The 24,683-nt window shown below is 44.1% G+C and overlaps 1 protein-coding gene across 1 annotated transcript; it reads left to right on the forward strand.

The window, feature by feature from the left end:
* The first annotated feature begins 4,208 nt into the window (after positions 1–4,208).
* Positions 4,209–23,249, forward strand: LOC308319225 (transcriptional repressor CTCF-like). Its single transcript, XM_080769174.1, has 14 exons — positions 4,209–4,373; positions 5,590–5,892; positions 6,450–6,635; positions 9,345–9,501; positions 10,098–10,265; positions 11,896–12,066; positions 12,988–13,121; positions 13,317–13,437; positions 14,431–14,580; positions 15,025–15,185; positions 16,597–16,779; positions 18,070–18,325; positions 19,284–19,418; positions 20,250–23,249. Exons 2-14 carry the CDS (start codon positions 5,641–5,643, stop codon positions 20,600–20,602), a joined length of 2,427 nt encoding a protein of 808 aa, XP_080625300.1. The 5' UTR covers positions 4,209–4,373; positions 5,590–5,640; the 3' UTR covers positions 20,603–23,249.
* Positions 23,250–24,683: the final 1,434 nt, after the last annotated feature.

A 24,683-nucleotide genomic window follows, 5' to 3' on the forward strand; every position in this document is an offset into this window, starting at 1 on the left:
ATCATAATCTTAAATGTTTAAAATAGCATCAATATACATGAGAAGTGGGTATTACCCCCCAAAATAATCTAGAAAAAAGATTACAAAAAAAAGGTGAGAGCTGGTGAGATGGCTCACCAAAATAAGAGCGTGTATACCATGATGACAAAGAGTAAGGTGCCTCTGGTTGTCTGTCCAGAGTCACCTGCGGTTCAAAGAGCACCACTATCATAACTACTGTATACACTATGATATTTGTCTGGCCAGTCTTGCATAGACTAATCACCTGTACAACATTGATAAATGCATGGCAATGATACAGTAACTAGCTCTGGTCCATAGCCTTCTCTAATGCTCTGACATGTAATATTTCCATATTACGTTTTCAAGGTCTACCTAAATTGTAGTGATTTTTTTCCCTCTTTTTTTACAACTACAAGCCTGTTTTGAAATACATTGTAAATCAATACAATGCATTGACACAAACAATACTACACACAAATAGAAACCTTCACCTTGTCACCTTAGGAGGGCAGTAAATTATTCTATAACCCAAGTGTCAGTACAGAGCTACTGTGATATTGGCTATTGGATATGGGCTTACAAAGATTTAAAATGGTGAAATCAAGAGATTTGAGCTTGATTCCCAAGCTTGGTTTTCTAAACCCTCCCAAGGTCAACAGTGCAGTGAGTATTTGGCTCCCCCCAAAAAACTAGGAAAACAATTTAAAAAATACTTCATGCTTATAGCACCTCAACCATCCCAAAGAACCGTCCGTTTATTAGCCTATGTGGGTGATGATTGGAGTAATTGAGATGGCTGAGTCTCTGAGAAATTTGGAGAGAATATTGTCATGGCCAGTGGCATTGTTGGGTTGCAGGGCAGTGGGCACTCACACTTTTTTGAACATCAGCTGTTACCATTACCAGTTTAAAAGATGGGGAATGGGGATACCGCTATATACTGAATCAATCATGATGCTGACATTTGGAACATTTGGAAGCAAGCCCAAATAACTACACTTTAGAAACAAGTCCCAAAAAAATGCAACCCGGGCTGCAAAGTTCTAGGCTATTTACAAGCAACTTTACAGAAAAGACAAAGGTCGCTTATAATAAGAAGGCATGGCAACACTGCAGGCGGCGGCTTTGTAACGCTCTCGTTTGCTCTTCGTCGCACGACGGTGTCGCGCGTCGAGAAATTTAGCAGACACACAAGCTACGAGCTACGAGGTAGCGTCCATGGACTGTGTGGTAGCGACGCCTCTTGAGCTTGTAGATCGGCTAAAGTTCCGACGCGCGAAACCGCTCTCGCGGCTTCACTCCAAACTGACAGATTGAATAATATTCTTTTTTTTTAATAGGCCTACTACTAATAATACAAAATGCGCCACAACCAAGTCAAGAGAAATAAGAAAATATAAACAACAAAACAGGAACAAAGTTAGAAATGATGTCAGCGGAGAGCTCATTCAGATCAGACTGACAGATATAGACAACAGGGGACCTCGCCTTGCTCCCCCCCCTCCCCTGGATGGGGAAGAAAGAAGAAGGAGAACAGACGTGATGCCGTGAACGGAAAAGGGTGAACAAGCCAGGTTTAATGCGTGAGCGTGACAGCTAGTGGCGTTTTTCATCTGATCAATTAAGTGCGAATCACGTCCAACCCAACTGTCAAGATTCTGCCGCGGCAGTAAACGAAGATGAACAAAATGTTCTCGCGATTATGTAACAAATGAATAATTAATTTTCCATGCAGAATTGCAGATGCAGCTCAACAATGCTGTGACTGGCTGTCGCAGCTGCCAGCATAGGCTACTTATATGAGCGAGGTTGATATAGCATTTTTATGTCCTTCAGTAAATGAAAGGGGTATTAAGTGATTTTTTTTATACATTTTATTTCAGGTTGGGTCGGATACCGATTTCATCCTATCACGACTGGAGAGAATAAATCATATAGAATACGATATACGGTATAAACAATTAAGTGAAACTGAAAGTGATTAAACAAAACAATGATTGAGCACTACAATCTCTCCTCGATTATAAATTGTATAGACACATGCTCAGAAGGACAATTATAATAATGAGGCAACACAATAATTCAGAGTTTGTAAGTATGAGGATTTTACTCGAGTATAAGGAGCCAAGACTTAGATGACCTGTTCATGTTAATGGCAACCCCAGTCTGACTCCCAGAGTAATATGATCACAGCCTTTATAGCTTTCACTCCCACAACAGCCAACATAGCCTCAAGACTTGAGCCTATCAGTTCAACAAATGGGACAGTAACATTGTGAGACAAAACAGCACCACAGGGGTGTGACAGATGAGATAATCTCAGTGGAAATGACTTTATAAAGGGGGTATTATTAAATGTTTACATCTACATTTCTACGGCAACCTCATGGTACCACAGCACCTCAAAGGCCCAGCCTCAAGGCTCCAGACATCCCAAAACAAAACGGTCAGGCTTGACCTCACAACTACCCCATGGGGAGAGGGGAAGAGCCCAAGTTTCAGTGTGACTACTAGTCCACTTGGAAATACGCAGGTTCGACTCCCGATCCTGACGACCTTTGCCGTGTGTCACCCCCCATCTCTCGCCCCATTTCCTGTCATCATACTGTATACCCTGTCCAATAAAGGCAGAAAAAATATATCTTAAAAAAAGAGGGTATAGAGTGGAGAAGCCCGTGGCCTCCTGGTTTACACATTTTTTGAGTGGTGCAACCACTCCAAGGAACAGCTATGTCCCCCCTATGTCCCTATATATGTTTAGAGTACTGCCCCTATGTTTAGAGTACCAACATGTCCCTATGTTTAGAGTACTGTTGCTCCACTCACTTCAGACCGGTCTGATTTTTTAGTGATGCAGCCACTCCAAGGAACAGCAATGTCCCTAAACCCACGTGTACACGTGTCCCTATGTTTAGAGTACCAGTAGGGGCAAAAGTGGCGCTGTTGTGCTAAAAACAGAGAGAGATAGTGTTGCACTGTTGCCTGCTAATTACAGACAGAGAGAGAGAGAGAGAGAGAGAGAGAGAGAGAGAGAGAGAGAGAGAGAGAGAGAGAGGGGGGGAGAGAGAGTCTCCCTCTCTCTCCCTGTCTGCTAATTCCTCCACACAGTCATTTCTCGAACGTTTCAGACGTGGGGCGGCTCGCTGGAACCGGGCTGGCACCCTGAGCACGTTCCTGTGGGTGTCTGGAAGTTCTGGGGACCCAACGGGGACCCCCACAACGGAGTTGCACCACTCAGTTCACACGGGTGTGATTTAAAAAAGAATGTTGGACCATTATTCCACTTGGAAAGTGCTCGGGCCCCCTCTACCCGACTCAAAACACCCCCTCTCAGGCATCCACACAGCCATATCCCCCATTACATGGAGGTTTGCAGCTCCACCAGCGATCTGAATGTCAAATTGAAGAAAATCAAACATGCACTGTAGTTACGAGTGTAATGACACTCTTGTTGTAGCCCAATGCCTTAATGTCAAAGTCGTACGATTTGTCACACAATCACTGTCACACACGTTACTGCAGAGAAATTAGTTATCTGCATTTGACCCATCTCTTGGAGCGTTGAGCCGCAGCTGTGCCACGCTCAGGAATAATTTCATTAGTTCATTTGACCCCCCCCCCCCATAATCCAACGCATTGATGCTGAGTGCCAAGCATTAGGTCCCAGCCATTTTTATCTTTGGAAGTTTGGTATGACCTGGCCGGGGATCGAACCCCAACCTCCCAGTTTCAGAGCGGACACCTCCACATTGACTAATTGTCAAGGAGGCACGCTAGAAAATGTGTTGCGAGTCGTTAATATTTATAGATGGAGAACATGAGTCAAACTAAATGTAATGCCCATTGTCTACTGAAGGAGCCATTCTGCCAGTGTGCTTAGTTTTGTTAGATGGGCGGGTTCACCATGGGGGGTATGTGACCACAATGATTGACATAGGGAACACAGGTGCAACAAGCCAGGTCTCAGAACCAAACTCAATTTCTGACAAAACGGTGACTGAGTCACCGTTTTGACAGACGTACGACTCGGTACGAGTCAGACTCGTATTGACTCACTCGCATACTAATTAAATTCAAACGTTTTAGAATCTCCAACAGTCAGTGGGTGGCGGAGTTTATTCTAAGGTGGCGGTATGCACGCAAGAACAAGAATAAAAGCAGAAGAAGAAGAATTTAAACTTGGCCCCTCCTCCTGTGATGTTTTCCCCCGTCGGTCCTCTGTCCTCTCCTCTCCAGACCTCCATTTTGTGTTAATATAACTGCTGCTTTAATAACGGCTCCCACACAGCAGCGCACGTATACAGTCACAGATAACCGAGGTAACTGTGCTCTCCGTCGGAATAGAGAGCGACATTACGGATTCATAGCAGGTAAATAATAATACAATAAATCCTTATTGCCTACTGTAAAGTGGAACGTTGTTGTAGTAGCTGCCCTCGGCCTGTAGGCGTCGCAGTATAGCGTTGTTGGAAGAAGAAAAAAAACAGTTCTACAGATGTACAGCAGATCTACAAGCTCACAACGCGTCGCGGAAGGACGCGTTTTGATCTTGTAGATTTGCTGATTTAAAACCCAAAACGAAAAAGCATTTTACGGCATGGTATGACAGTGTCGCTCGCTAAAACACAAACATGCAATCTACTATCCTTTTCAAAACAAGCGTTGATAATCTGTATCTATAGCTCTGGTCCATAGCCCTTAAGCATTAGCACGGGGGGGAGGTTGTTGTAACTCTCCTCCTGGCACAATTATTAGGAGAGTGCCTGCCGGGTCACCATGATGTAAACACAAATAGATTTCCAAATATTAAATCATTACACTGTCTGGCATGAAAAACCTTCAACATGTGCCAGTTCTGTCTATAGTGAGGTTGAACATACAATACGGCTAGCCGCAATTTGCAACTCTAGATTTTTTAAATAATGGGATGAATCTAGAGATGCAATACCCTCCATTGACTCCCCACTCATCTTTTTTGGTTTGCGATCTGCTTGTCTTAAACGACGTTAAACTCACCAACATTGCAGCTACAAGCTTGAATTATCCTCTTTCAATCTGCCGAGCTTGTTTTTCATAAAAATCCACCGTAGAGATGTTATGAGTTACTTTCTGTCAAGACATCCTTTGCAAGTGATTCTTTTTCTAAGTGTTGCAGTTTGGAAGCACTCGTTTTTATTAACGGGTCGCGCTGCTGCCTCCTGCATTATGTGCAAATTCGAAACCGGTGGAACGCTGAAGGTTCAGTGACGTACGACGAGTGCTTCCAAACTCCAAAAGGTCTTGACAGAAAGTAGCTCATAACATCTCCAAGCTCGGCAGATTGAAAGAGGATAATTCAAGCTTGTACTATACAGCTGCAATGTTGGTGAGTTTAACGTCGTTTAAGACAAGCAGATCGCAAACGAAAAAAGATGAGTGGGGAGTCATTGGAGGGTATTGCAACTCTAGATTCATCCCATTATTTAAAAAATCTAGAGTTGCACATTGCGGCTACAATACGGCTATGTATCAAAACAAAAACAACGTGTGTGTGTGTGTGTGTGTGTGTGTGTGTGTGTGTGTGTGTGTGTGTCTGTCTCTTCACAGAAGGGAGAAAGTGTTCCCATTGCAACTTTGGGAGGCCGAGAGGTGGCTTCTATGGAGACGTCTCGGGCCGAGCCCACCTCGACGGCTTCAGACGGTAAGGTTTCGGTGGAGGAGGATGGAGATGATGGTGGCTCCGTGGACGCGGGACTGTCGTCGGGTGTCGACAGCAGCAGCGGCGGCGTGAGGATGGTGGTGATGGATGCTCTGAGCCCGGCCCTGCTGCAGCAGCTGAAGGGTGACATGCTGGGAGGCACTGTGACGGTCACCGCCACCGGAGACCAGGGACAAGTCATCACGCTGCAGGTGTGTGTGTGTGTGTGTGTGTGTGTGTGTGTGTGTGTGTGTGTGTGTGTGTGTGTGTGTGTGTGTGTGTGTGTGTGTGTGTGTGTGTGTGTGAAGCAGTGGTCTTCAACGCTTTTCATGTCAAGGCCACACGGACCATCATTTGATGACACGTGGATGCCTCTCAGACTCAAAATTATAATCATTGGATAAGACTTTGTCCACAATTCCATGCTGTTGCCAAACGTTGATCAAAATAACAATTCTTCTACGTTCTCATTTTAAGTAATGCAGATGATTGACAATATGATAATATAACTTATTACTAGGGCAGATCTGCTATAGCAACATGGGGCTGCTGGAACTTGTTGGAATAACGTCTTCCTTCCACACAATACGTCATTAGTTCTTTTTAAGATGAAAGTGAAGTGATCAAACTAGCAATAGAATACAAGTTTAGAAGCAACTACTTCATGAATGGTCTCAGAAATGTCATGATTTCTTCAGCTGGTCGGCCTAAAACATTTTTTGCCATTTTTAATTTTAGCACATATTTTGCTTTATTCCATAATATGTAGGTGGTGAACATGGACGAGCAGGCCGGTGGCGCAGCACTGGGCCTGGGACAGCTGCAGCTGGTGCAGGTACCGGTCACCTCAGCCATGGTGCAGGACGGGCTCCAAACGGCCACCTTCGTCACCTCCTCCTCCTCCTCCTCGGACTGCAACAGGGACGCCCTCAGGATCTGCCCCGAGGGCTTCACGGTATGGCACCGACCCACCCGTATCACTTTGAACAAAAAGGTGGTATTTTTCTTGTTGCAGCACAAGGGTTAAAAAAAAGGCGATTTAATGTGAGTCGGGCCAGCTGTGCATGTGGAAACACGCATACATTGCTGCGCCATGCTTTAATTTGACCCCCCCGAACCTGCTCGATGGGCCGCAATCTCAGCTAAAACAATTCGCGACAGATTTAAAACAACATATCGTCCCCTGTTGGGTGGAAACCTCATGTGAAACCACGTTCAACCCAGATTCGGCTCAAACAAGGGGTTAAACTCATTTTGCTCCTATGCCACTAAAATGTGGAACGCCCCACCAACGGCAAATGTGAATCCCTTTGTGACTCCTTCAAAACCTCTCTCAAAGAGCACTTACGGACGGCTGCAATTCGAAACCCGGGCCTCTGTAAAAAAGAAGAAAAAAGGTTAATTGTACATATTTTACCGTGTATATGACGATTTCCTTTTTTGCATAGAAGTGTATGTCTTTAAATGTTCTGACGAACTGAAAATGGAGGACCCTGAAGTCTTTGTGCTTTGTCTGGTTTTTATCCTCTTTGCAGATTTTGTATTGGCCTGTACTTCCGTTGAACTGTACCCATTCTACAAACTGTTTTCCATCAATCAATGTCCAAAACTGTTACTTTTCGGATATCAAATTCAAAAGTAGCATTATTTACCACGTTCAAAACGTGTCGCTGCCAGTGATTAACATAGACCAGACGACGTCACACTGATAAGAACCAGTATGCGTGCGCCGTGCGGCCGGCACCACATGGGTGCCATGTCATTAGCCCCGACGGCTCATTATTCAGACGGCGCGTTGGTCTGACTCGTGCATTACCAACGTTAACCCCTAACCGCACGCCAAGCCTGACTAATGGGATGTCGGAGTCTGGGCAGTCCCTCGCCACCATGTAAACGTGGTCACTGCACTTGCGTGTAAAAATTGCATCCCATCAGATGTTGTTTTTTCTCCCAGTATGGAGGCGGAATGCTTATGAGTTTTATTGTGATCTCTTGCCCCTTGAAATATATACGTAATCCTTGGTTTCTGTTGTGTGTAAACAATAATGGCAATTCAAAGCAGTTGTCCTCAAAACCACACCTACAGTATAGTAGGGCTGCCGTAATTGTCCAAAAATTGGATTCGGATATTCGTTTTAAAAACCCACGTGGATTCGAACAATTCGAGCCATTCGGATTTCGGATTTAATTCGAGCCAATCGGATTTTTTAATAATTATATTTACACCAATACAACCTGAGACATAACATTTAAGATCGCATTGCTGGCGCAACTCTCTCTCTCCGCGCATTGGTGTTGCTGAAAACTGAGATGGAACGGAACGCATACATTCTCCCTTCTCCAGTAAAACATTTTTCTTAAATGAGCAATCCTACCACACAGCCTTATCAAAACGAGGCACGGAGGCAGTGTTAATTCTGCTGCATTATTATTATCTGTGGACTGTGGGTCTGCTGCCGAGTGCCGACGTTATGAAACTTTTTAGCTGGCTAGCGCCTGCCCTCCGCTGTTATGCTCAAATTAGTGACCCTAAAGAATTCTGAGGCAACATGGCTGGAGACGAGGCAGCCAATCAGAACTGCGCTGCGCTGCGCTGTATAGTCTGTGTTTAGGAAGAGTGCGAGGCAGCTGATTTATTCTTCAATGTATGCCGTTGTCGGCGTGTCGCGTGGCAAATATAACTAATCTACAAGCTCACAAGTCACAACGCTTACCCATGGCACCGAAAACTAATAATAATAATAAATAAAAAAATATTTTTTATTATTATTTTTAATTCGAACCTTAATTTTATATATTCGGTTATTAATTATTTTTTTTGATTCGAATCTATATTCGGATATAGAATATTCGTTGGCAGCACTACAGTATAGCAGTGGCTGTCGTATAGACCAGAGGGAGGGGGCCCAATCACGGCAGCAGAGCCTACTCGTGCTCGTGCAGGTGCAGCCCATCAAGCCTACTTTATGCTCCGTCGTACAAAAGGTGTTGCGTGCGCAGAGAACGGCAGAGAATAACAGACCTCTGTCTAAGCTCTCAAACAAATTGTGAACATAGCATTCAGCATAGCTGATCTACAAGCTCGCAACGCCTCGCTTGTAGATCATTGTGAGCTTGTAGATTGGCTATTTTCACAATATTTATCTGTCGAGCTGAGTCAAACTAAATGTAATGCATGCCTCACTCACCTCTACGATTCTAAGTGCTTTTCAGGGTGGGGGGGTCCCCAGTTTGACTCATTTACCACCAACACCCCCATCTGATGTCTGAATTGTGTACTCCAGAACAGCCAGGCATTGATTTTAGATTTGGGACACTTTTAGTTTGAAAGCCGTTTCACTCGGAAAACCGAGATCAGGAAGTGAAAAACCGATGTCCCACAAATTAATTTGAAATGAATTTGATCCAAAAAGAAGAATCCGAGATATTTCAATTCTAAAAACTGCGATCCCATAGACGGCATAAGACAGCGGAACTTTCACTTTGTTTTTTTCATCGCACCCGAACCGGAGTGTTACGAGCGTGTAGAGAACACAGTTGTGAACCGTAATCAATTCATATTAAAATAGGCGGCCAAAGTGGATCTCGGCGGCAAAAGAGTTAAATGGTTTATTTTGGGGGCGGTCTCAACCTTGCTCTAATCGTGGTGACCTTGTTCCTTCAGGTGGTGAAGGTGGGTGATAATGGAGAGGTGATGACAGGTGAGGAGGAGATGCACACGTTTCTGACAGAGGAGAACGAGCGACAACCTGAAGACCCCAAACAGTCTGAAGACCCTGCCTTCCAGCCGGGCGCCACTGCTGTCGGCAAGGGAAAGCAAGGCAAGAAGAACAGGCCCTTTCATAATCATGGCATAATCAACTGATCGTAGACATGTTTAATATTGCATCAACTCTGTTCCAAAAATAAACAAAATAGGACAGTTTTGATTCATATAGATATGAAGCATCAACTGAAGGCGAGAAAACGCTAACGTTAACTGCTGCCGAAAATATGCGTGACTGACTTTCGTAAGTGATACAGAGCCACCTCGCTCCCTGACAATAGTGACAATTTGCTTATTTTTGGACCACAACTATTATATGAGACGATTCTAAGGTGACCCGATGTCATTCTCCGTAGAGGAATTAGTTCCGTAAGCTAACACAAAACTGTTACTTTTCAGGATTTAAAAAATAAATAAATGGCAGATCTACAAGCTCGCGTGTCGCTTCATCCCGCATTTAAAGCTTGCAGATCTGCTAATTTTGATAATTCTGTGTAATGCTGTATATTATATTATTTGTATAATATATTATATATCTGCCATAAAAGGCAAACATGAGTGTTTGAATATGTGTTCCATTAAGTAACGAATTGAGATTTTGCAACAACTAATCGAGGACTAAAAATGTCACGCTCGTGATGTCGTCCCCAGCCAAGAAGACGGGTCTGCGCTACACGGGGGGCGGCGGTGATGCGGGCGGGGACGCCGTCTACGACTTTGAGGAGGAGGAGCAGCAGGAAGGGCAGCTGTCGGAGGTCAACGCTGTGAAGGTCATAGGCAACAGGAAACTCCCGAAAGCCACCAAGATCAAGAAGAAAGGTTAGAGCTCACTAACTTGAACTTGAACTACCAGCCTAGGTGCCTGAACCGCTAGGCCAGACCCCAGGCCTTGAGATCACTTTTTGCTGGCAGCGCTGATAGCCAAGTGGTTAATGGCTCGTACACTACACACACACTGCCCGATATTTGCTCCGATTATGCTGCCGGGGACCATTTTTGGCGCTCGCCGACAAAACCCCCGATCTGACGCAAGATCTGGCTTTGATCGCCCAGGTTTCGCTCGCTGTGTGTGAAAGGCTCTGCGAGAAGATATAGCGCCGATAAAAGCACTCGCCAACGCCTTTCCGACCGTTTCTGAATATCTAGCAGGTTTGATAATTTGTCTTTCTCGGCGACTGGATATCATACAGTATGAACTGGGTTGCGGGGCTGCATCCCGAGAAGGCCATATTACAGCAAATGAGATTACAGGACAGCTGTGCTCACTCACTGTCTGTCTGTGGACTGTATCGATAGATGATCAGATGATAATATATATATAACCGTAAGTCGTACATATTGGTAGCTATATTAGCACAATGTTGCCGTTCGGTTAAATAGTCTATAAAACCAACGCATTTCACTTGAATAATGTTGATAAAACCGCATCAGAATCAACAGTGCAGTGTGTGTGTGTGTGTGTGTGTGTGTGTGTGTGTGTGTGGACTAGTTATTTAATGAAAATCAAGATTTAACGTCCTGTCTCGCTATAGCGCACGTAGGCTATACGCTATCACAAACATTTCGCCCTGTGTAGCCTGGCTATTCCTGTGTGTGTGGTGTGCACGCAGAGAGAGAGAGAGAGATAGAGAGGAGTCCTGTGTCGGCCACGCGCTTGTATCGCGGTATCCTGCACGTGCGTGAGATGTCAAAATGAATTGGAATAAAAAACGAATGATGTAGCCTATATGTATCGGGTCTGGATCGCATCTTGGTGAACTCTTGCAGTGTGTGATGCCTAGTCAGCTATCAATTTAGTGTGAAAGAGGTCTTCTATGGAAGCATGTTGCACAGCAAAAATAGCAGATCTACAAGCTCTTCAGTCTGTCTGTGACACATTAAGAGTAGCGATGGGAGATTAATCGGCAAACGCATCAGTATCGGCCGATATTGGCCTTAAAAGGATATATCGGTAATCGGTAAAATAGCAGATATTTTATTTCATAATTATTTTAAGAAAAGGAAAAAAAAAAAGCCTGAAAAAGCCTTTTGATATGATGAAGGCTGCAAATTATATCAATGTTTTCTGGGGAAGCTTTTATAAGTTAAAGTCTTTTTTCAGAATGGCAAAAATGTTTATATTTTCTTAATACAGAATCGGTTATATCGTTTATCGGCCATAACAGCAATTAATTATATCGGATATCGATATCGGCCAAAATGTCTCATCATAGTAGTAGTAGTAGACAGGCTATTTTTGGATATTATTTTCAGATGAAGTGGTCAAACTAGCAATATGTTCAGAAGCATATTCCATCAAATCTTTCTATTTAAGGGCTCCCCGCTCTTATTTAGCTCCCCGCACCTATTTAGCCCCAAGCCAAACTGAACTCCCTTCAGAACAGAAGGCGATCTCACCATTGTACGACTATGATGACTTGATTTATTTAAATGTTGTCATTGTGCGCAGGTGTAAATAAGACGTTCCAGTGTGAGCTGTGTGACTACATGTGTCCCAAACGCTCCAGCCTGGACAGACACATGAAGAGCCACACGGACGACCGGCCACACAAATGTCACCTGTGTGGGAGGGCCTTCAGGACACCCACCCTGCTGAGAAACCACCTCAACACACACACAGGTACAGTACATGATGCAACCCAATCTTCGGCCAACCGAACTATTCGGCCGAACTTGAGGCACTCTTCTTTAATATTTCATCATGACTTTTCACCAAGAAAATGGATATCATGTGGGAGGCAAAATCGGCGAAAAATGTGGGTATTATTTTTGAAAGATATTCTTAAAAGAAAAAACTAATGGAGCCTGGGAACTTCTCCTTTGGTCCACCCATTCCTGGCACATGTGAGAATGGTCCAGTGAAAAAAATATCACACCCGTGTGAACTGAGTGGTGCAACTCCCCTCCTCCCCCCCCCCCCTCTCCTCTCTCTCGCTCTCTCTCTGTCATTAGCAGGCAACAGTGCAGCACTAATACTATCTCTCTCTCTGTTTCTGGCAAACAGCGCCCCTACTGGTACTCAGTCAAACTCGTGCTCATTAATACATACATACATACATAGGTGAACACGGACATTGCTGGTTGGAGGAGTGGTTGCACCACTCAAAAAACCCATTGTGGGTGTATGGGATTTTTCTCTATCACACTAAACACGGGTGAAATTCACCCGAAGCCTGTAGGTAAAACCAGGGATGTGGGCGGGGAAACAAACCTATACCTTCTATGATGTCACTGAGCATCACGAAGGCCTCAGACATCAGCAACAACATTATGAAAATGACAAAAATATAATTGTCCGGGTGAAAATCACCTGCGTTTAGGGTTAAGCCCTATACACAGTATATATTTTGTGGAATGACGAATAGCTAAAATAGCCATTATACATTATCACAGTTGTGAGCTTGTAGATCGTATATGTTTATTTTCAACATTTTCAAACATTTAGACATTTTTCTTGACGAGCCCAAGATATGGGTGCCAGGTTGGAAGTGGGTTAAACTGTGTTCTCTTCTGTCCTGCTTTTGTCATGTCAATGTCTCAGGCACACGTCCTCACAAATGCACAGAGTGTGACATGGCGTTTGTGACCAGCGGTGAGCTGATACGTCATCGCCGCTACAAACACACGCACGAGAAACCCTTCAAGTGCTCCATGTGCGACTATGCTAGCGTGGAGGCAAGTTATCCGCAACCCACCTGAAAGGTGCCGTTTTAGAGACATGGCGACCCCTGCTACTGAACAAACACTCTATAGCTCTATCACTGTCAGAATATAGAGCTTTAACATTCTAACCAACAAAAAAGAACAATGGTTTAACCAACAACTATCTCACCTGGTCCAGCACCTTTTAACATGTCGTTTTATTCGTAGGTGAGTAAGCTGAAGAGACACATCCGCTCTCACACGGGAGAACGGCCGTTCCAGTGCAGCGTGTGCAGCTACGCCAGCAGAGACACCTACAAGCTGAAGAGACACATGAGGACGCACACTGGCAAGACACGCTTATCTGTTAACGACCACTTAAAAGCTGCAATACGTAGCCTTCATGTCCTCCCCCGGGGGTTTCAAACGCATGAACCTTGCATGAGCGATCGCCAACATTTCCAATTGTTTCAGATGATAGAGAGACAGCACGTTTGTGTGGAGGATATATTGTGTTTTGAGCTTGATGTAATTGCTCTAGTAAACCAGACCTCGGGGTCTAATTGCCTCAATTGAAGATGGATAGGTACAACCAAAGCAAAGTTACCATGTTTACCCATGGTAACTGAACTAAGCTCAAGAACTTGTTTACAGCCAGGCCCTGCTCATAGAACATTTCATGGTAGGGGTTCAATGCCTTGCCCAAGGGCACTTCAGCGGTGGTCATTTTAACGTGCCGGTCTGGGGATACGAACTAGCGACCTTCGGATATCAAGACCGCTCCGCAAACCGTTTGGCCACCGCTGCCCCCCTACAACCAACTACAACCACCACCGTTGTGTTAGTTAGTCAAGGGATAACAAGGCGAGGCAGTCATTTTTACTAAATGGACCCCGACAGGCTGATACAAGGTCTTATCCCCTCCGCTTTAGATTAGCCTTTTGATTAGACAGCCTGTTAGTGAGCCCAGTGGTCATCATTACCAATACTTAATACACAGCTGAATTCAGTGATTGACCAATCGGAATGAAGCATTCAACCAAGCCAAGTGATGAATTGTATTAACATACTCTACCATACAGATTCACTAAAAAGACAGCTTTAAGCCCTATCTACACAGTATGTTCTTTATGGTACAAAACATACTGGAAACTCTACAAGCTCACAACGCATCACACCAAGCTTGCAGATCTGCTGTTTATGAAAATGAAGGCCACACTGTCACTTTCTTTCATCATCTTTTCACGGATATATGTTTACACAATAACCATGTTTTTGGTTTGTATCTCCAGTTTGAAATGAACACGGGTGACCAACAACAGCATGTTTTGTGTGTTTTAAGGTGAGAAGCCATACGAGTGCTACATCTGCCACGTCCGCTTCACACAGAGCGGTACCTTGAAGATCCACATCCAGCAGAAACACACAGAAAACGTGGCCAAGTTCCACTGCCCGCACTGTGACACCGTCATCTCCCGCAAGAGTGACATGGGTGGGTCCGGTTCATGTTTTCTTTCCTTTTTTTTTTTGCCCCGTTTATAACTATCCATAGATTCAAATATCTTAGTCACCATGATAGTGGAGGAGGTTAGGGAGAGATGAGGGTGATTTTGTGCTAATTCGTCTAAAAGCTTTGCACAGATGTACCCCAGGCCATGCTCTTAACCCATTCTGAACGGGAACCCATTTTGGTGTTGGCATCATGTTATGCTTTAGCTATTTGAAAAATAGCAGATCTACAAGCTCATAGCGCGCCACCGAGTGGCGCGCTACGAGCTTGTAGGTCTGCTATTTTTGAAAAATCAAAGAACGACTGACATTTTTAGAATCTGATCTCAGGTCAGAATGGGGTTAATCAGACCAGTGTGTGTCCAGTGGAAACCTTGTATGAATCTGATCTCAGGTCAGAATGGGTTAATGATGTCCTCGTTTGCAGCGGTGCACCTGAAGAATCAGCACTCGTACATCGAGAACGGCGAGAAATGCCGCTACTGTCCCGCCGTGTTCCACGAACGCCACACGCTCAGCCAGCACCAGAAGACTCACCAGAACCACAAAAGCTTGAAGTGTGACGAGTGTGACTACTGCTGCAAACTGGTACGTACTAGTGTACACGTACGTCTATGTCAACTGTCTTGAGTCCTGCCTGCTCTTCTTATTACCTAAACGTCATGTCTGTTAAGTTCCCCAAGTTTAAATAAAATAAGTCTAACATAGGATTTATAACAACTTTGGGTTTCATAACCATAACTTGTCCTAACGTGTCCCAAGTGAATTTGCCTAACGTGTCCCAAGTGAATTTGCCGTGGTTACCAAAGCATGAGATGGGGTTTTATGAGTTAAGCCTATTATATACTTAAATGTTTTTCAGGCCAACGACTCCTTGGCTGAGAGAGAAGGGTGTGGTGGGGTCTAAGATGTTTGGCTTTGGCAAACGTGGGCAAAGTGGCTGCATCTTAACCCATTCTGACCGGGAACCCGTTTTGGTGTTAGCATCATGTTATGCTTTAGCTATTGAAAAATAGCAGACCTACAAGCTCATATCTGCTATTTTTGAAAAATCGAAGAACGACTGACATTTTTAGAAATCTGATCTCAGGACAGATTGGGTCAATCAGACCAGTGTGTGTCCAGCGGAAACCTCGTATGAATCTGATCTCAGGTCAGAATGGGTTAATCTTTTATTTTATTTTTGAGGGGCACTAGACCGTCCTATATTCAGCTATTGGTGTAGATTTTCGTCTCACACAAATTTACGTCATATGTAGATGAGAAAATCGTCTATTTTTTGAGTGGTGCAACCACTCCAAGGAACAGCTATGTCCCTACGTGATTTTGGGGGGTCCCCAGATGACAGTAAAGTGACTATTTTAATACCAAATACAAAAAAAAAGGGCAGAAAATGGCTGATCTATAAGCTCACAACGCCTCGCAATGATCACGCAAAACGCAATGCGAGGCGTTGTGAGCTTGTACATCAGTTATTACTTGCCCGAGCAGAGCGTGCAAGTACTACGATCGGCAGGGTATGTCGGTGTTGTCCACCTGGCCAATAAGGGACCACCATTCTTGATGACCTAACTAAGGTACGTTTGGTGATCGGCTATAGGTATGTATGTGTTGGATTAAAATGGGTGAGGTTTAAAAAAAGGCAATTAGCATGCTGTACTGCACTGGCCTTAAAGTGGGTCCTTAAAAACTGTGTGTGGGCGTGCCTGTGCACTGCAGTGCGTGCGAGTGAATGGTGGTCCCTTATTGGCTGTTGATGGTGAAGTAACTAAGGTACGTTTCAAGGTTGGTATAATGACAATAACTGGTCTAAAGGATTTAGAACAGAAGTTGTAATAGACATTAGTTAGTGGCAGTACTTGCGCGCTCTACTTGCGCACAAGTAGGTGTGCACCTCTCGAGAGAGTGCATTTCTAGTTTTCAAATATTTTTATTTAAATGGAACTGAGTCAAACCAAATGTAATGTTGTAATTTTTTCTGTTTTTGCACTGTCCCCAGGACCGTCACATGGTCATGCACAAGCGAACGCACACGGGGGAGCGCCCGTTCGCCTGCAGCCAGTGTGACAAGACGTTCAGTCACAAGTCGGTCCTGGACACGCACTTCAAACGCGTCCATGACCCCAGCTTCATCCAAGCCATGTACATCTGCCAGAAATGTGACAAGACCTTCTCTCGCAGGGTAAGGTTGCAACTGAGTCGTACAGTGGTGGAACAAAGTTTCGATTGAATTCATCGGCATAGCATAAAAAAAACCACAATATTACATATCATCAACAAATGCAAACACTATATACCGGTATGTACAAAGGAGAAAAGGGAAAAGTGAATGACACCTCCTTTCTACGGTAATTTAAATTTACCTCTCCTAGATAGTTTTTCAGGCCAGTTTTGAAAGAAACACAGTGCACGCATCCTTTTAACCCATTCTGACCTGAGATCAGATTCATATGAGGTTTCCACTAGGACACACACTGGTCTGATGAACCCATTCTGACCTGAGATCAGATTCTAAAAAATGTCAGTCGTTCTTCGATTTTTCAAAAATAGCAGACCTACAAGCTCGTATCGCGCCACTCGGTGGCGCGATATGAGCTTGTAGATCTGCTATTTTTCAATAGCTAAAGCATAACATGATGCCAACACCAAAATGGGTGCCCGGTCAGAATGGGTTAATGGACAGTGTCAGGGCATTCCACATCTTGGTGGCAGAGTAGTAGCACGAGAACTTTCCCATATTTGTTCTAAATTAGGGTAGTACCAGATCAGACGACGTATTGTGGCTGTATGAGGGCAATATCTCTTTAACCATCATAATACATAGAGCGTCGCAGTCACTCACCCGACGAGAGGCCTGGAAAATAATTCCCCTTTCAATTTTCCCATAGACTTTTCAAAAAAGTATTTATTAAAGACGTTTACGCCGTGGACAAAGACAAATCGGCTCGTGACAATCATCATGACAATAAACACAATGTTTTGGGCCGATCAAATAATTAGAAAGAAGGGGGGAAAAAGGCAGGGTACAACACTTTTTGTTTTGTTTTTCTTCGTACTAATTATTTGATCGGCCCAAAACGTTGTGTTTATTGTCATGATGATTGTCACGAGCCGAGTTGTCTTTGTCCGCGGGGTAAACGTCTTTAAATAAATACTTTTTGAAAAGTCTATGGGGGAAATTAATGGGGAATTCTCTTCCGGGGATCTCGTCGTCGTCAAAGGGGGCGGGACAGCGACGCTCCTATTATCTGCCAGGTATTAAATACCAAACCCGGTGATATTATGATTAAATCTGTTTTCTACCCTGAGCCATCTCAAACTAGACAAGTGTGTTGGAATTGGTAGGTGGGTCATGGGGCTTAAGGGTGATGATAAGTAGTCGTGTCCGTTTGTCTCGGGTGGTCTGAAGTTAGTTTTTTTTAGTGACATTGAGATGCCTCCATGTTTTGTTTTGTTGTTTCCTTCCCCTCAGAACGTCATGCTGCGTCACGCTGAGATCTGCGACGGCCAGAATGACGGCGGCGAGGAGAATGACGGTGAGGACGTCATTACTGAGATCTGTGATGGCCAGAATTCCGATGAGGAGGAGGAGGTAAACGAGACCTGCGACGGCCAGGAGGCTAGTGAGGAGAACGTGGCAGCGCCTGCACCGCTTGCGACTCGACGGGGAAGGCGAAGAAAGACGCGTCGCCGGAAGGACGATGATTACGTCTATGATGACGACACAGGTATTCTGTTTGTGTACAGTTTGATTGTGTCGCCAGATGTGGGAATAACAGCATAATTGAATTTGTGGATGATACCACAGTGATCGGATTAATAACCGACGGTGATGAGAGGGCCTATAGGAGGGAGATAGAAGATCTAACTCTATGGAGCGATAACGACAACCTCTCACTTAACACCAATAAGACCAAAGAAATCATTGTAGACTTAAGAAAGTCCAAAGGTATCCACACCCCCATTTCCATCAAAGGGTCATCTGTCGACATAGTTGATGACTTTAAATTCCTGGGCATACACATCACAGACACATTCACATGGTCACTCCACACCGAGTACATCCTCAAGAAGGCGCAGCAGCGACTGTACTTTCTGAGGCGCCTTAAAAATGTTGGTTTAAGTACAAAAGGAGTCAAGGACTAGTGAACTTTTATCGCTGTATAATTGAAAGTGTCTTAACTGGCTGTATCACAGTGTGGTACGGTAACACGACCGCTCAGGACTGCAAGAGGTTGCAGAGGACAGTTAAAGCAGCAGCTAAAATCATCGGCAGCACAGAATTACCTATAGTCTCCACAACATCTACACCACTCGTTGTATGAAAAAAGCCCACAACACCAGCCACCCCGCAAATACCCTGTTCAAACCACTCCCTTCCAAAAAACGCTACCAGAGCATCAAATCTCACACCACCCGTCTCGGTAACAGTTTTTTCCCCCAGGCAGTCAGGCTGCTGAACAGCTGACCTTGAACAGTATTGTCACTTCACTTGCGTTTTTGTTTGTTTATGTCCTGTGTATGTAAGACTGAGAGTGCTCTGAGCAAAATAATTTATTGTATTTATACTCTGTATCTATAAATAAACCTGAACCTGAACATTTTCGCCTGTGAACGACTCTGCCCAAGATTCAAAGTGATTAAAAGATGAAGTCTCTTTCTTTTCCCGTCTGTCCTCTGATGTAGAACCTGAGCAGGATGAGGAGAGTCTGTTTATTGAGATGGCGGTGGAGCAGGCTCCACCGGTCACACCGGTCCCTGCCTCAATACAGCCACCGGTCAAGAGGAAGCGAGGGCGGCCGTCCAAGAACAAACCAGCCGGTATGTAAGCTTCTGCTGCCAAGGACCCCCAATGATAATGATAATGTATGGAAGAGTTTGTGCCAGGGACCCCCCAGAAGATGACAGAAGATGTTCAAGCTCTCTCTGAAACCCCTACCAAGGACCCCTGGACCACCTAACATTTGTTTACGTCTTAATACTCTCTTTCTTTAACCACTTAAGCCTTGTTTGATACTTGTAGCGCAAAACCTCACTATTCATCGCAGCTTGCTGAGTGGCTATTTCAACTATTTTTGAGATTTTGAAAGTGGTTAGTGGCAAGTGAAGAGAGGGATACCGACGACAAAAAATAAAACGAGTAAGATTATATCAGACATTAGAAAGTGTGCGAAACAAGTCGTGATAATTGCATTGTTGAAAACTGACAGAAAATGTTCGCCAACACCCTTCTTTGTTTATATCATGGTGAAAATAAAAATATACCTAAAACGAAAAAGAGACTTAAGTGACAGTGACCTACAAAAGTGACCGTGATCTCGAAGCTCACAAGTGACGGTGATCTACGAGCTTGGCTAATTTTGAAAACCGTGAAAGTCGTTAAAGGATCATTTAATACATTGTCGAGGCTGCGACATGTTTGTGAGCTTGTAGATTGACTATTTTCGGGTTATTAGTTATTATCTTTAAGATTTGAAGTGGTCAAACTAGTGATAAGAATCTTCAAAGGGTATATGGCTACCAAAACGTCATTCTAAATATTTGTAATAATTAAGTATGTATGAAACGGCAGCACCGGTGCTCCTTTTCACACAAATCACACAGATTGTGGGGCTTTAATCCATGTCATCATCGTCCCTCTTCCCTTTTCAGCATACACTGTAATCATCTGCGACGACGTCACTGACCTCCCCGCCGGCGACATCACTGACCTCCCCGCGGGCGACATCACTGACCTCCCCGTTGGCGACATCACTGACCTCCCCGTCACCGGCGAGGAGGAGGAGAGTGGCGTCGGGAAGGAGCAGACGGGCGTTCAGCAGGAGCTACATGTCAAGGCGTTGGCCGGAGCGGACGAGAGGAGCGGGACCATCGAAGAGCCGGAAGAGGGTATGGGGAAACTGTCGTCTGTGGTCGAGCAGCAGGTCCAGGAGGAGGTGCCGGAGGAGACCGCGGCGAATGGAGACCTCACTCCTGAGATGATCCTCAGCATGATGGACCGATGATGATGATGATGGAGATCTATAGACCTAGAGGATCATGTACGCATAGCGCTGGGGATCCGGGACGAAATCGGAAAGGAACCGGATCAACTGCGACATTGAGGAACCAGCAATCGGTTTCCAGTCACATATGGAGCCGTTTCCGGCTCCAAATGTTTCTCTACGTCAGAGCTGGTATGTGTGTGGACCTCACGTCTGCTATGCAAACTTTATCATTTCAAGGATTAACCTCTGAGAGTGTACAAATGGGAACCAAATGGACCTGTAATAGTCTGTTTGGTACTATTCGTACACTCAGAGTTACAGACCTGTAAGGGTCCATTTGGAACCCTATATGAATCGTTAAAGAGAGCGGTTATTAAGGAATCGCAATCGTCAAAATCCCAACCCTATGTACGAACCTGTCTGAATTTTAGTTGTACGCATAGAGCCTTGTGGAACTTGTTCATTTATTTCTCAATGTACTGTATTACTAGGGAGTTATGTCTCCACCTACTTTGATAAAAAGCTTAACTCCCAATATTCTTTGTAACTAATTGAACCAACAGCTCACTGAAATTGTTTTTGTTTTAATCATTGTGTCAATTTGTGTGTTGCTGTGTTGTCAAGCTGAACAATGACACTGAATGTTGATGGGGGGGGGGGGAAGTGATTGCAATCGTTCGAAAACCAAAGTATAATACAGGGATTACTGTAAATGGTTAATCAGACTAATTGTTTTAGTTGATTGTACGAAGTCTATTAGAACTTGTTGGTGTCGAGTCAGTACTGTAAGAAGGGGGAAAAACATGCTTCTCCATTATTCTATTAACTTAATTAATTATTCTATTGATCGCTGTTCAATGACATCATCGTACCTGGAAGTTACGCGGGAACGCCCACTGATTGCATTAAACAAAGTCGCCAAGATTGCAGCTGTACGAAAAGCTTGAATTTTCCTCTTTCTATCTGCAACGTTTTTTGATAAAAATCCACCATAGAAACGTTATGAGCTACTTTCTGTTTAAGTGTCACGGTTTGGATTTGGAAGTGCTTGTTTTCAATAACGCAACATTTTGCTGCCTCCTGCATTATGGGACATTTAGAAACGGGTGGTACGCAGGACGGTTGAGTGATTTCCAACGAGCGCTTCCAAACTCCAACACTCAGTTTTGCCACTCGGTCTAGATGAGGGGGGGGGGGGCGTGTCCTGAAAATCATGCATTTGCATACTCTATTATACAATACCCGTGGTTAATTTTGACCTCACCAAAGCAATGGTTTTGCAGAACATTTCTGGAGAAGCTGGGAGTTGTTGCCCACTCGTGCATTGAGAATTAGAGATCAAGGAGCTATAAGAGATGACTGGTGAAGTTCTGGTTGAATGGAATATATATGCCATGTGTGTCTCCCCTATATGGCCCTGATCTGTACGCGTACATTGAAGAAACAAAAGGCCAGAAGTGGCTGCAGAAGCTTGTGAACTCGTAGATAGACTCTGGTCAATGTCTGACACAAGTATGAACTGTACATATAAAAGTAGTTCCAGATTGGTAGACGCGATTGCAAGATGCCTGCTTTCAAACAATGTGACTCTTCTTTTTATGTCACAGACATTGTTTTCTGACTGTTTCACTTTAAATGGAACAGAGGCAGGCAGAGAAATTACGAGTACATTTATTAGTATTTGTCCAGGACATTCCTACTATTATGCATATGATGATTTGCATACGATGATTATGCATATTTTTGATTTTATTTATTCTGTATTTCCCCCAAGATTTAATGCAGGTAACCGCTAAGGAAACTGTGGTACAAAATGTATTGAAACGGGTGATATGCCTTCGCACATGCCAGTTTATGATATAATAAAAAGTTTAAATGCTTTCTGTTTAACTTATCATTTTTAATATAATTAATAATTAATTATTATTAATTATAATATAATTCCCTGAATGAAGACTGAATGAACTAGAACATTACTTCTTTAGTTAAACCCAAAGATAATTGTGCCTGGAGGCTCCTCTGAGATTCTCACACACTTGGCTGGCGGTTGGTCCGATCAGTCTGGAACTTGTTTGAGGACATGACATGTCAGTGAGGCGCTGGGCTCTGGGCTTGTTTTCAACTGGTTTATTGGACTTCATCTCACAAGCAGCAGCCTCCACCTCGATAACGGCAGAATGAGGGACAATGCCGACAGGAAGCTTTTATTTTCTTCTCTGGATGGCCGTGCTTGTTCAACCTCGTTGGGTTCATATTGGTGTTGGAGATCCTCAACTCGCAGCTGTATAGTTTGAGCTTGTCACTTTGCCCCTGCTTGAGCAGTCGTTCAGCTGCGAAGAGTTTCCTCTCCAGCTCCAGACATCTCTGGCTCTCTGACAGAGCCTTCGTTCTCTGACGAGACAGTTCATCCCCCCCATATGTTCTGCGTCCTTAGTAGAGTTGTTTTAGCTTCATTAGGAGCAGGTCAGTGTAGTAGGTTTCATCCTGATTTCCACTGTCTTGCTGGAGCAGGACACACTGGCTGCTGCGACTTCAACATCATCTCCAGTTTCTGGAGTTTGCTCACACAAGGCTCTGGATCTCTGAGTTTTTGTCAGACAACATGGACTGGAGCCTCTCCATCTGATTCTGGATCAGCCCGGGAACCATGGAGCTGCATCAGAGTGGCCACCTGGACCTTCATGTGGTGTAGTTGCTGTTGCTTTTTTTTTAATATTTTTTATCCCACGATTTTGTAACCCATTTTTCTCCCTGTGTCAATCATCTACTGTGATCCTGGGCTCTACACACCCTCCGCCAACCTGGGGAGAGCAACGGACTTAACTCATGCTTCCTTCATGCTTGAGTGTCCAAGTTGCTCCTTTACACCTGACAGGGGGGAGTTTCCCTGGTTGGACGTAGCGCGTGAAAGGAACACGTTATTCCAACCAGTTCCTTTCCCCTCCATCAGGCGCCCCGGCTGGCCAGGGGGAGGCAGTTTAGAGACCAGGATTACTGCATGTTTTTTGTGAGGGTACCTACCCTAGGGGACACGGGGAGAACATGCAAAACTCCACACATAGTAGTTGGCTGTTGCTTGGTGAGGCATGTTGTGTCTGTAGAGACTTGTACTGGACCTTCATTCTTTCCATGTCCGCACACTTGTCCTCCAACTCAGCGAAGAGGGAGTTTCCCTTGCTGTTGGGGTGTTGTGCCTGTTGTAGAAGCTGTTCCCACCACGAGGCTAGTCAGATGCACCACCTGCTTGTCAAGCTGTAGACGTCGTGCCTGAACCAGGGTCTACTCTACAATCACCATTTCTCATTGAAAGCGTATATGGAGACCACCTCCAGCCATTGCAAATATACTGCTTATATTAACACTCAACCATACAGAGTGGTTAAAATAACTTTTATTCATTCATATAAGTCCTCCGTTGTAGATTTTAAGTTTGTTTCATGACAACAAAAATCTGTGATAAAGCTTAATGCATTGAATCCATTGTTCAGGTCATCCAGTTACTAATCTTGTAACACAAGTGTTACACTTACACATTTGTTCCAATAAACGCATGCACAGAAGAAAGCAGAAATGATTTGACCATGTTTTGGTTCTTTGTGATGAACATATTTTATGTATAAGGTGTCAAAAGAGATTTGTATTGATGTTTTTTAACTGCCTAAACATATGGTAAGTTATCGTCTTATTTAATTTTTTGGTATGTACAGTATGTGATTTCATGTTGGCTAATTAATCCTTAATAACAATGCCTGATACGGGTATGTGTAAATGGTGCATTTATATTGCGCCTTTACCCAGATTAAATTAATTTAGCTCCTATGCCACTAAAATGTGGATGTGACTCCGTATACTCCTTCAAAACCACTCAAAGTTAAAAAAAAAAAAAAACTTAAAGTCAGTCCCTCCATCCCCCTTTTTCCCCCCATACTGTACATGTTTTTCCCTTTTTTACTTGAACTGTATCTATGATTTTTCATAGAAGTGTATATTTGTACGTCTTTAAATGTTAACCCTTATGTAAGCTTATGTATGTAAGCTAGTCTTGGTGCTTTTCATGGTTGCGTCCTTGTAGCAGTTTTTGTACTACTAAAGTCTTGTG

Source organism: Protomyctophum bolini, assembly GCF_963924005.1.
Source record: "Protomyctophum bolini genome assembly, chromosome: 1".
Lineage (NCBI taxonomy): Eukaryota > Metazoa > Chordata > Actinopteri > Myctophiformes > Myctophidae > Protomyctophum > Protomyctophum bolini.

Coding starts and splice junctions, on each gene's coding strand:
- LOC308319225 (XM_080769174.1), top strand. CDS start 5,641: ATGGAGACGTCTCGGGCCGAGCCCACCTCGACGGCTTCAGACGGTAAG. Junction 12,067..12,987: donor CCACCTCAACACACACACAG/GTACAGTACATG, acceptor TCAATGTCTCAG/GCACACGTCCTCACAAATGC. Junction 18,326..19,283: donor CGTCTATGATGACGACACAG/GTATTCTGTTTG, acceptor CCTCTGATGTAG/AACCTGAGCAGGATGAGGAG.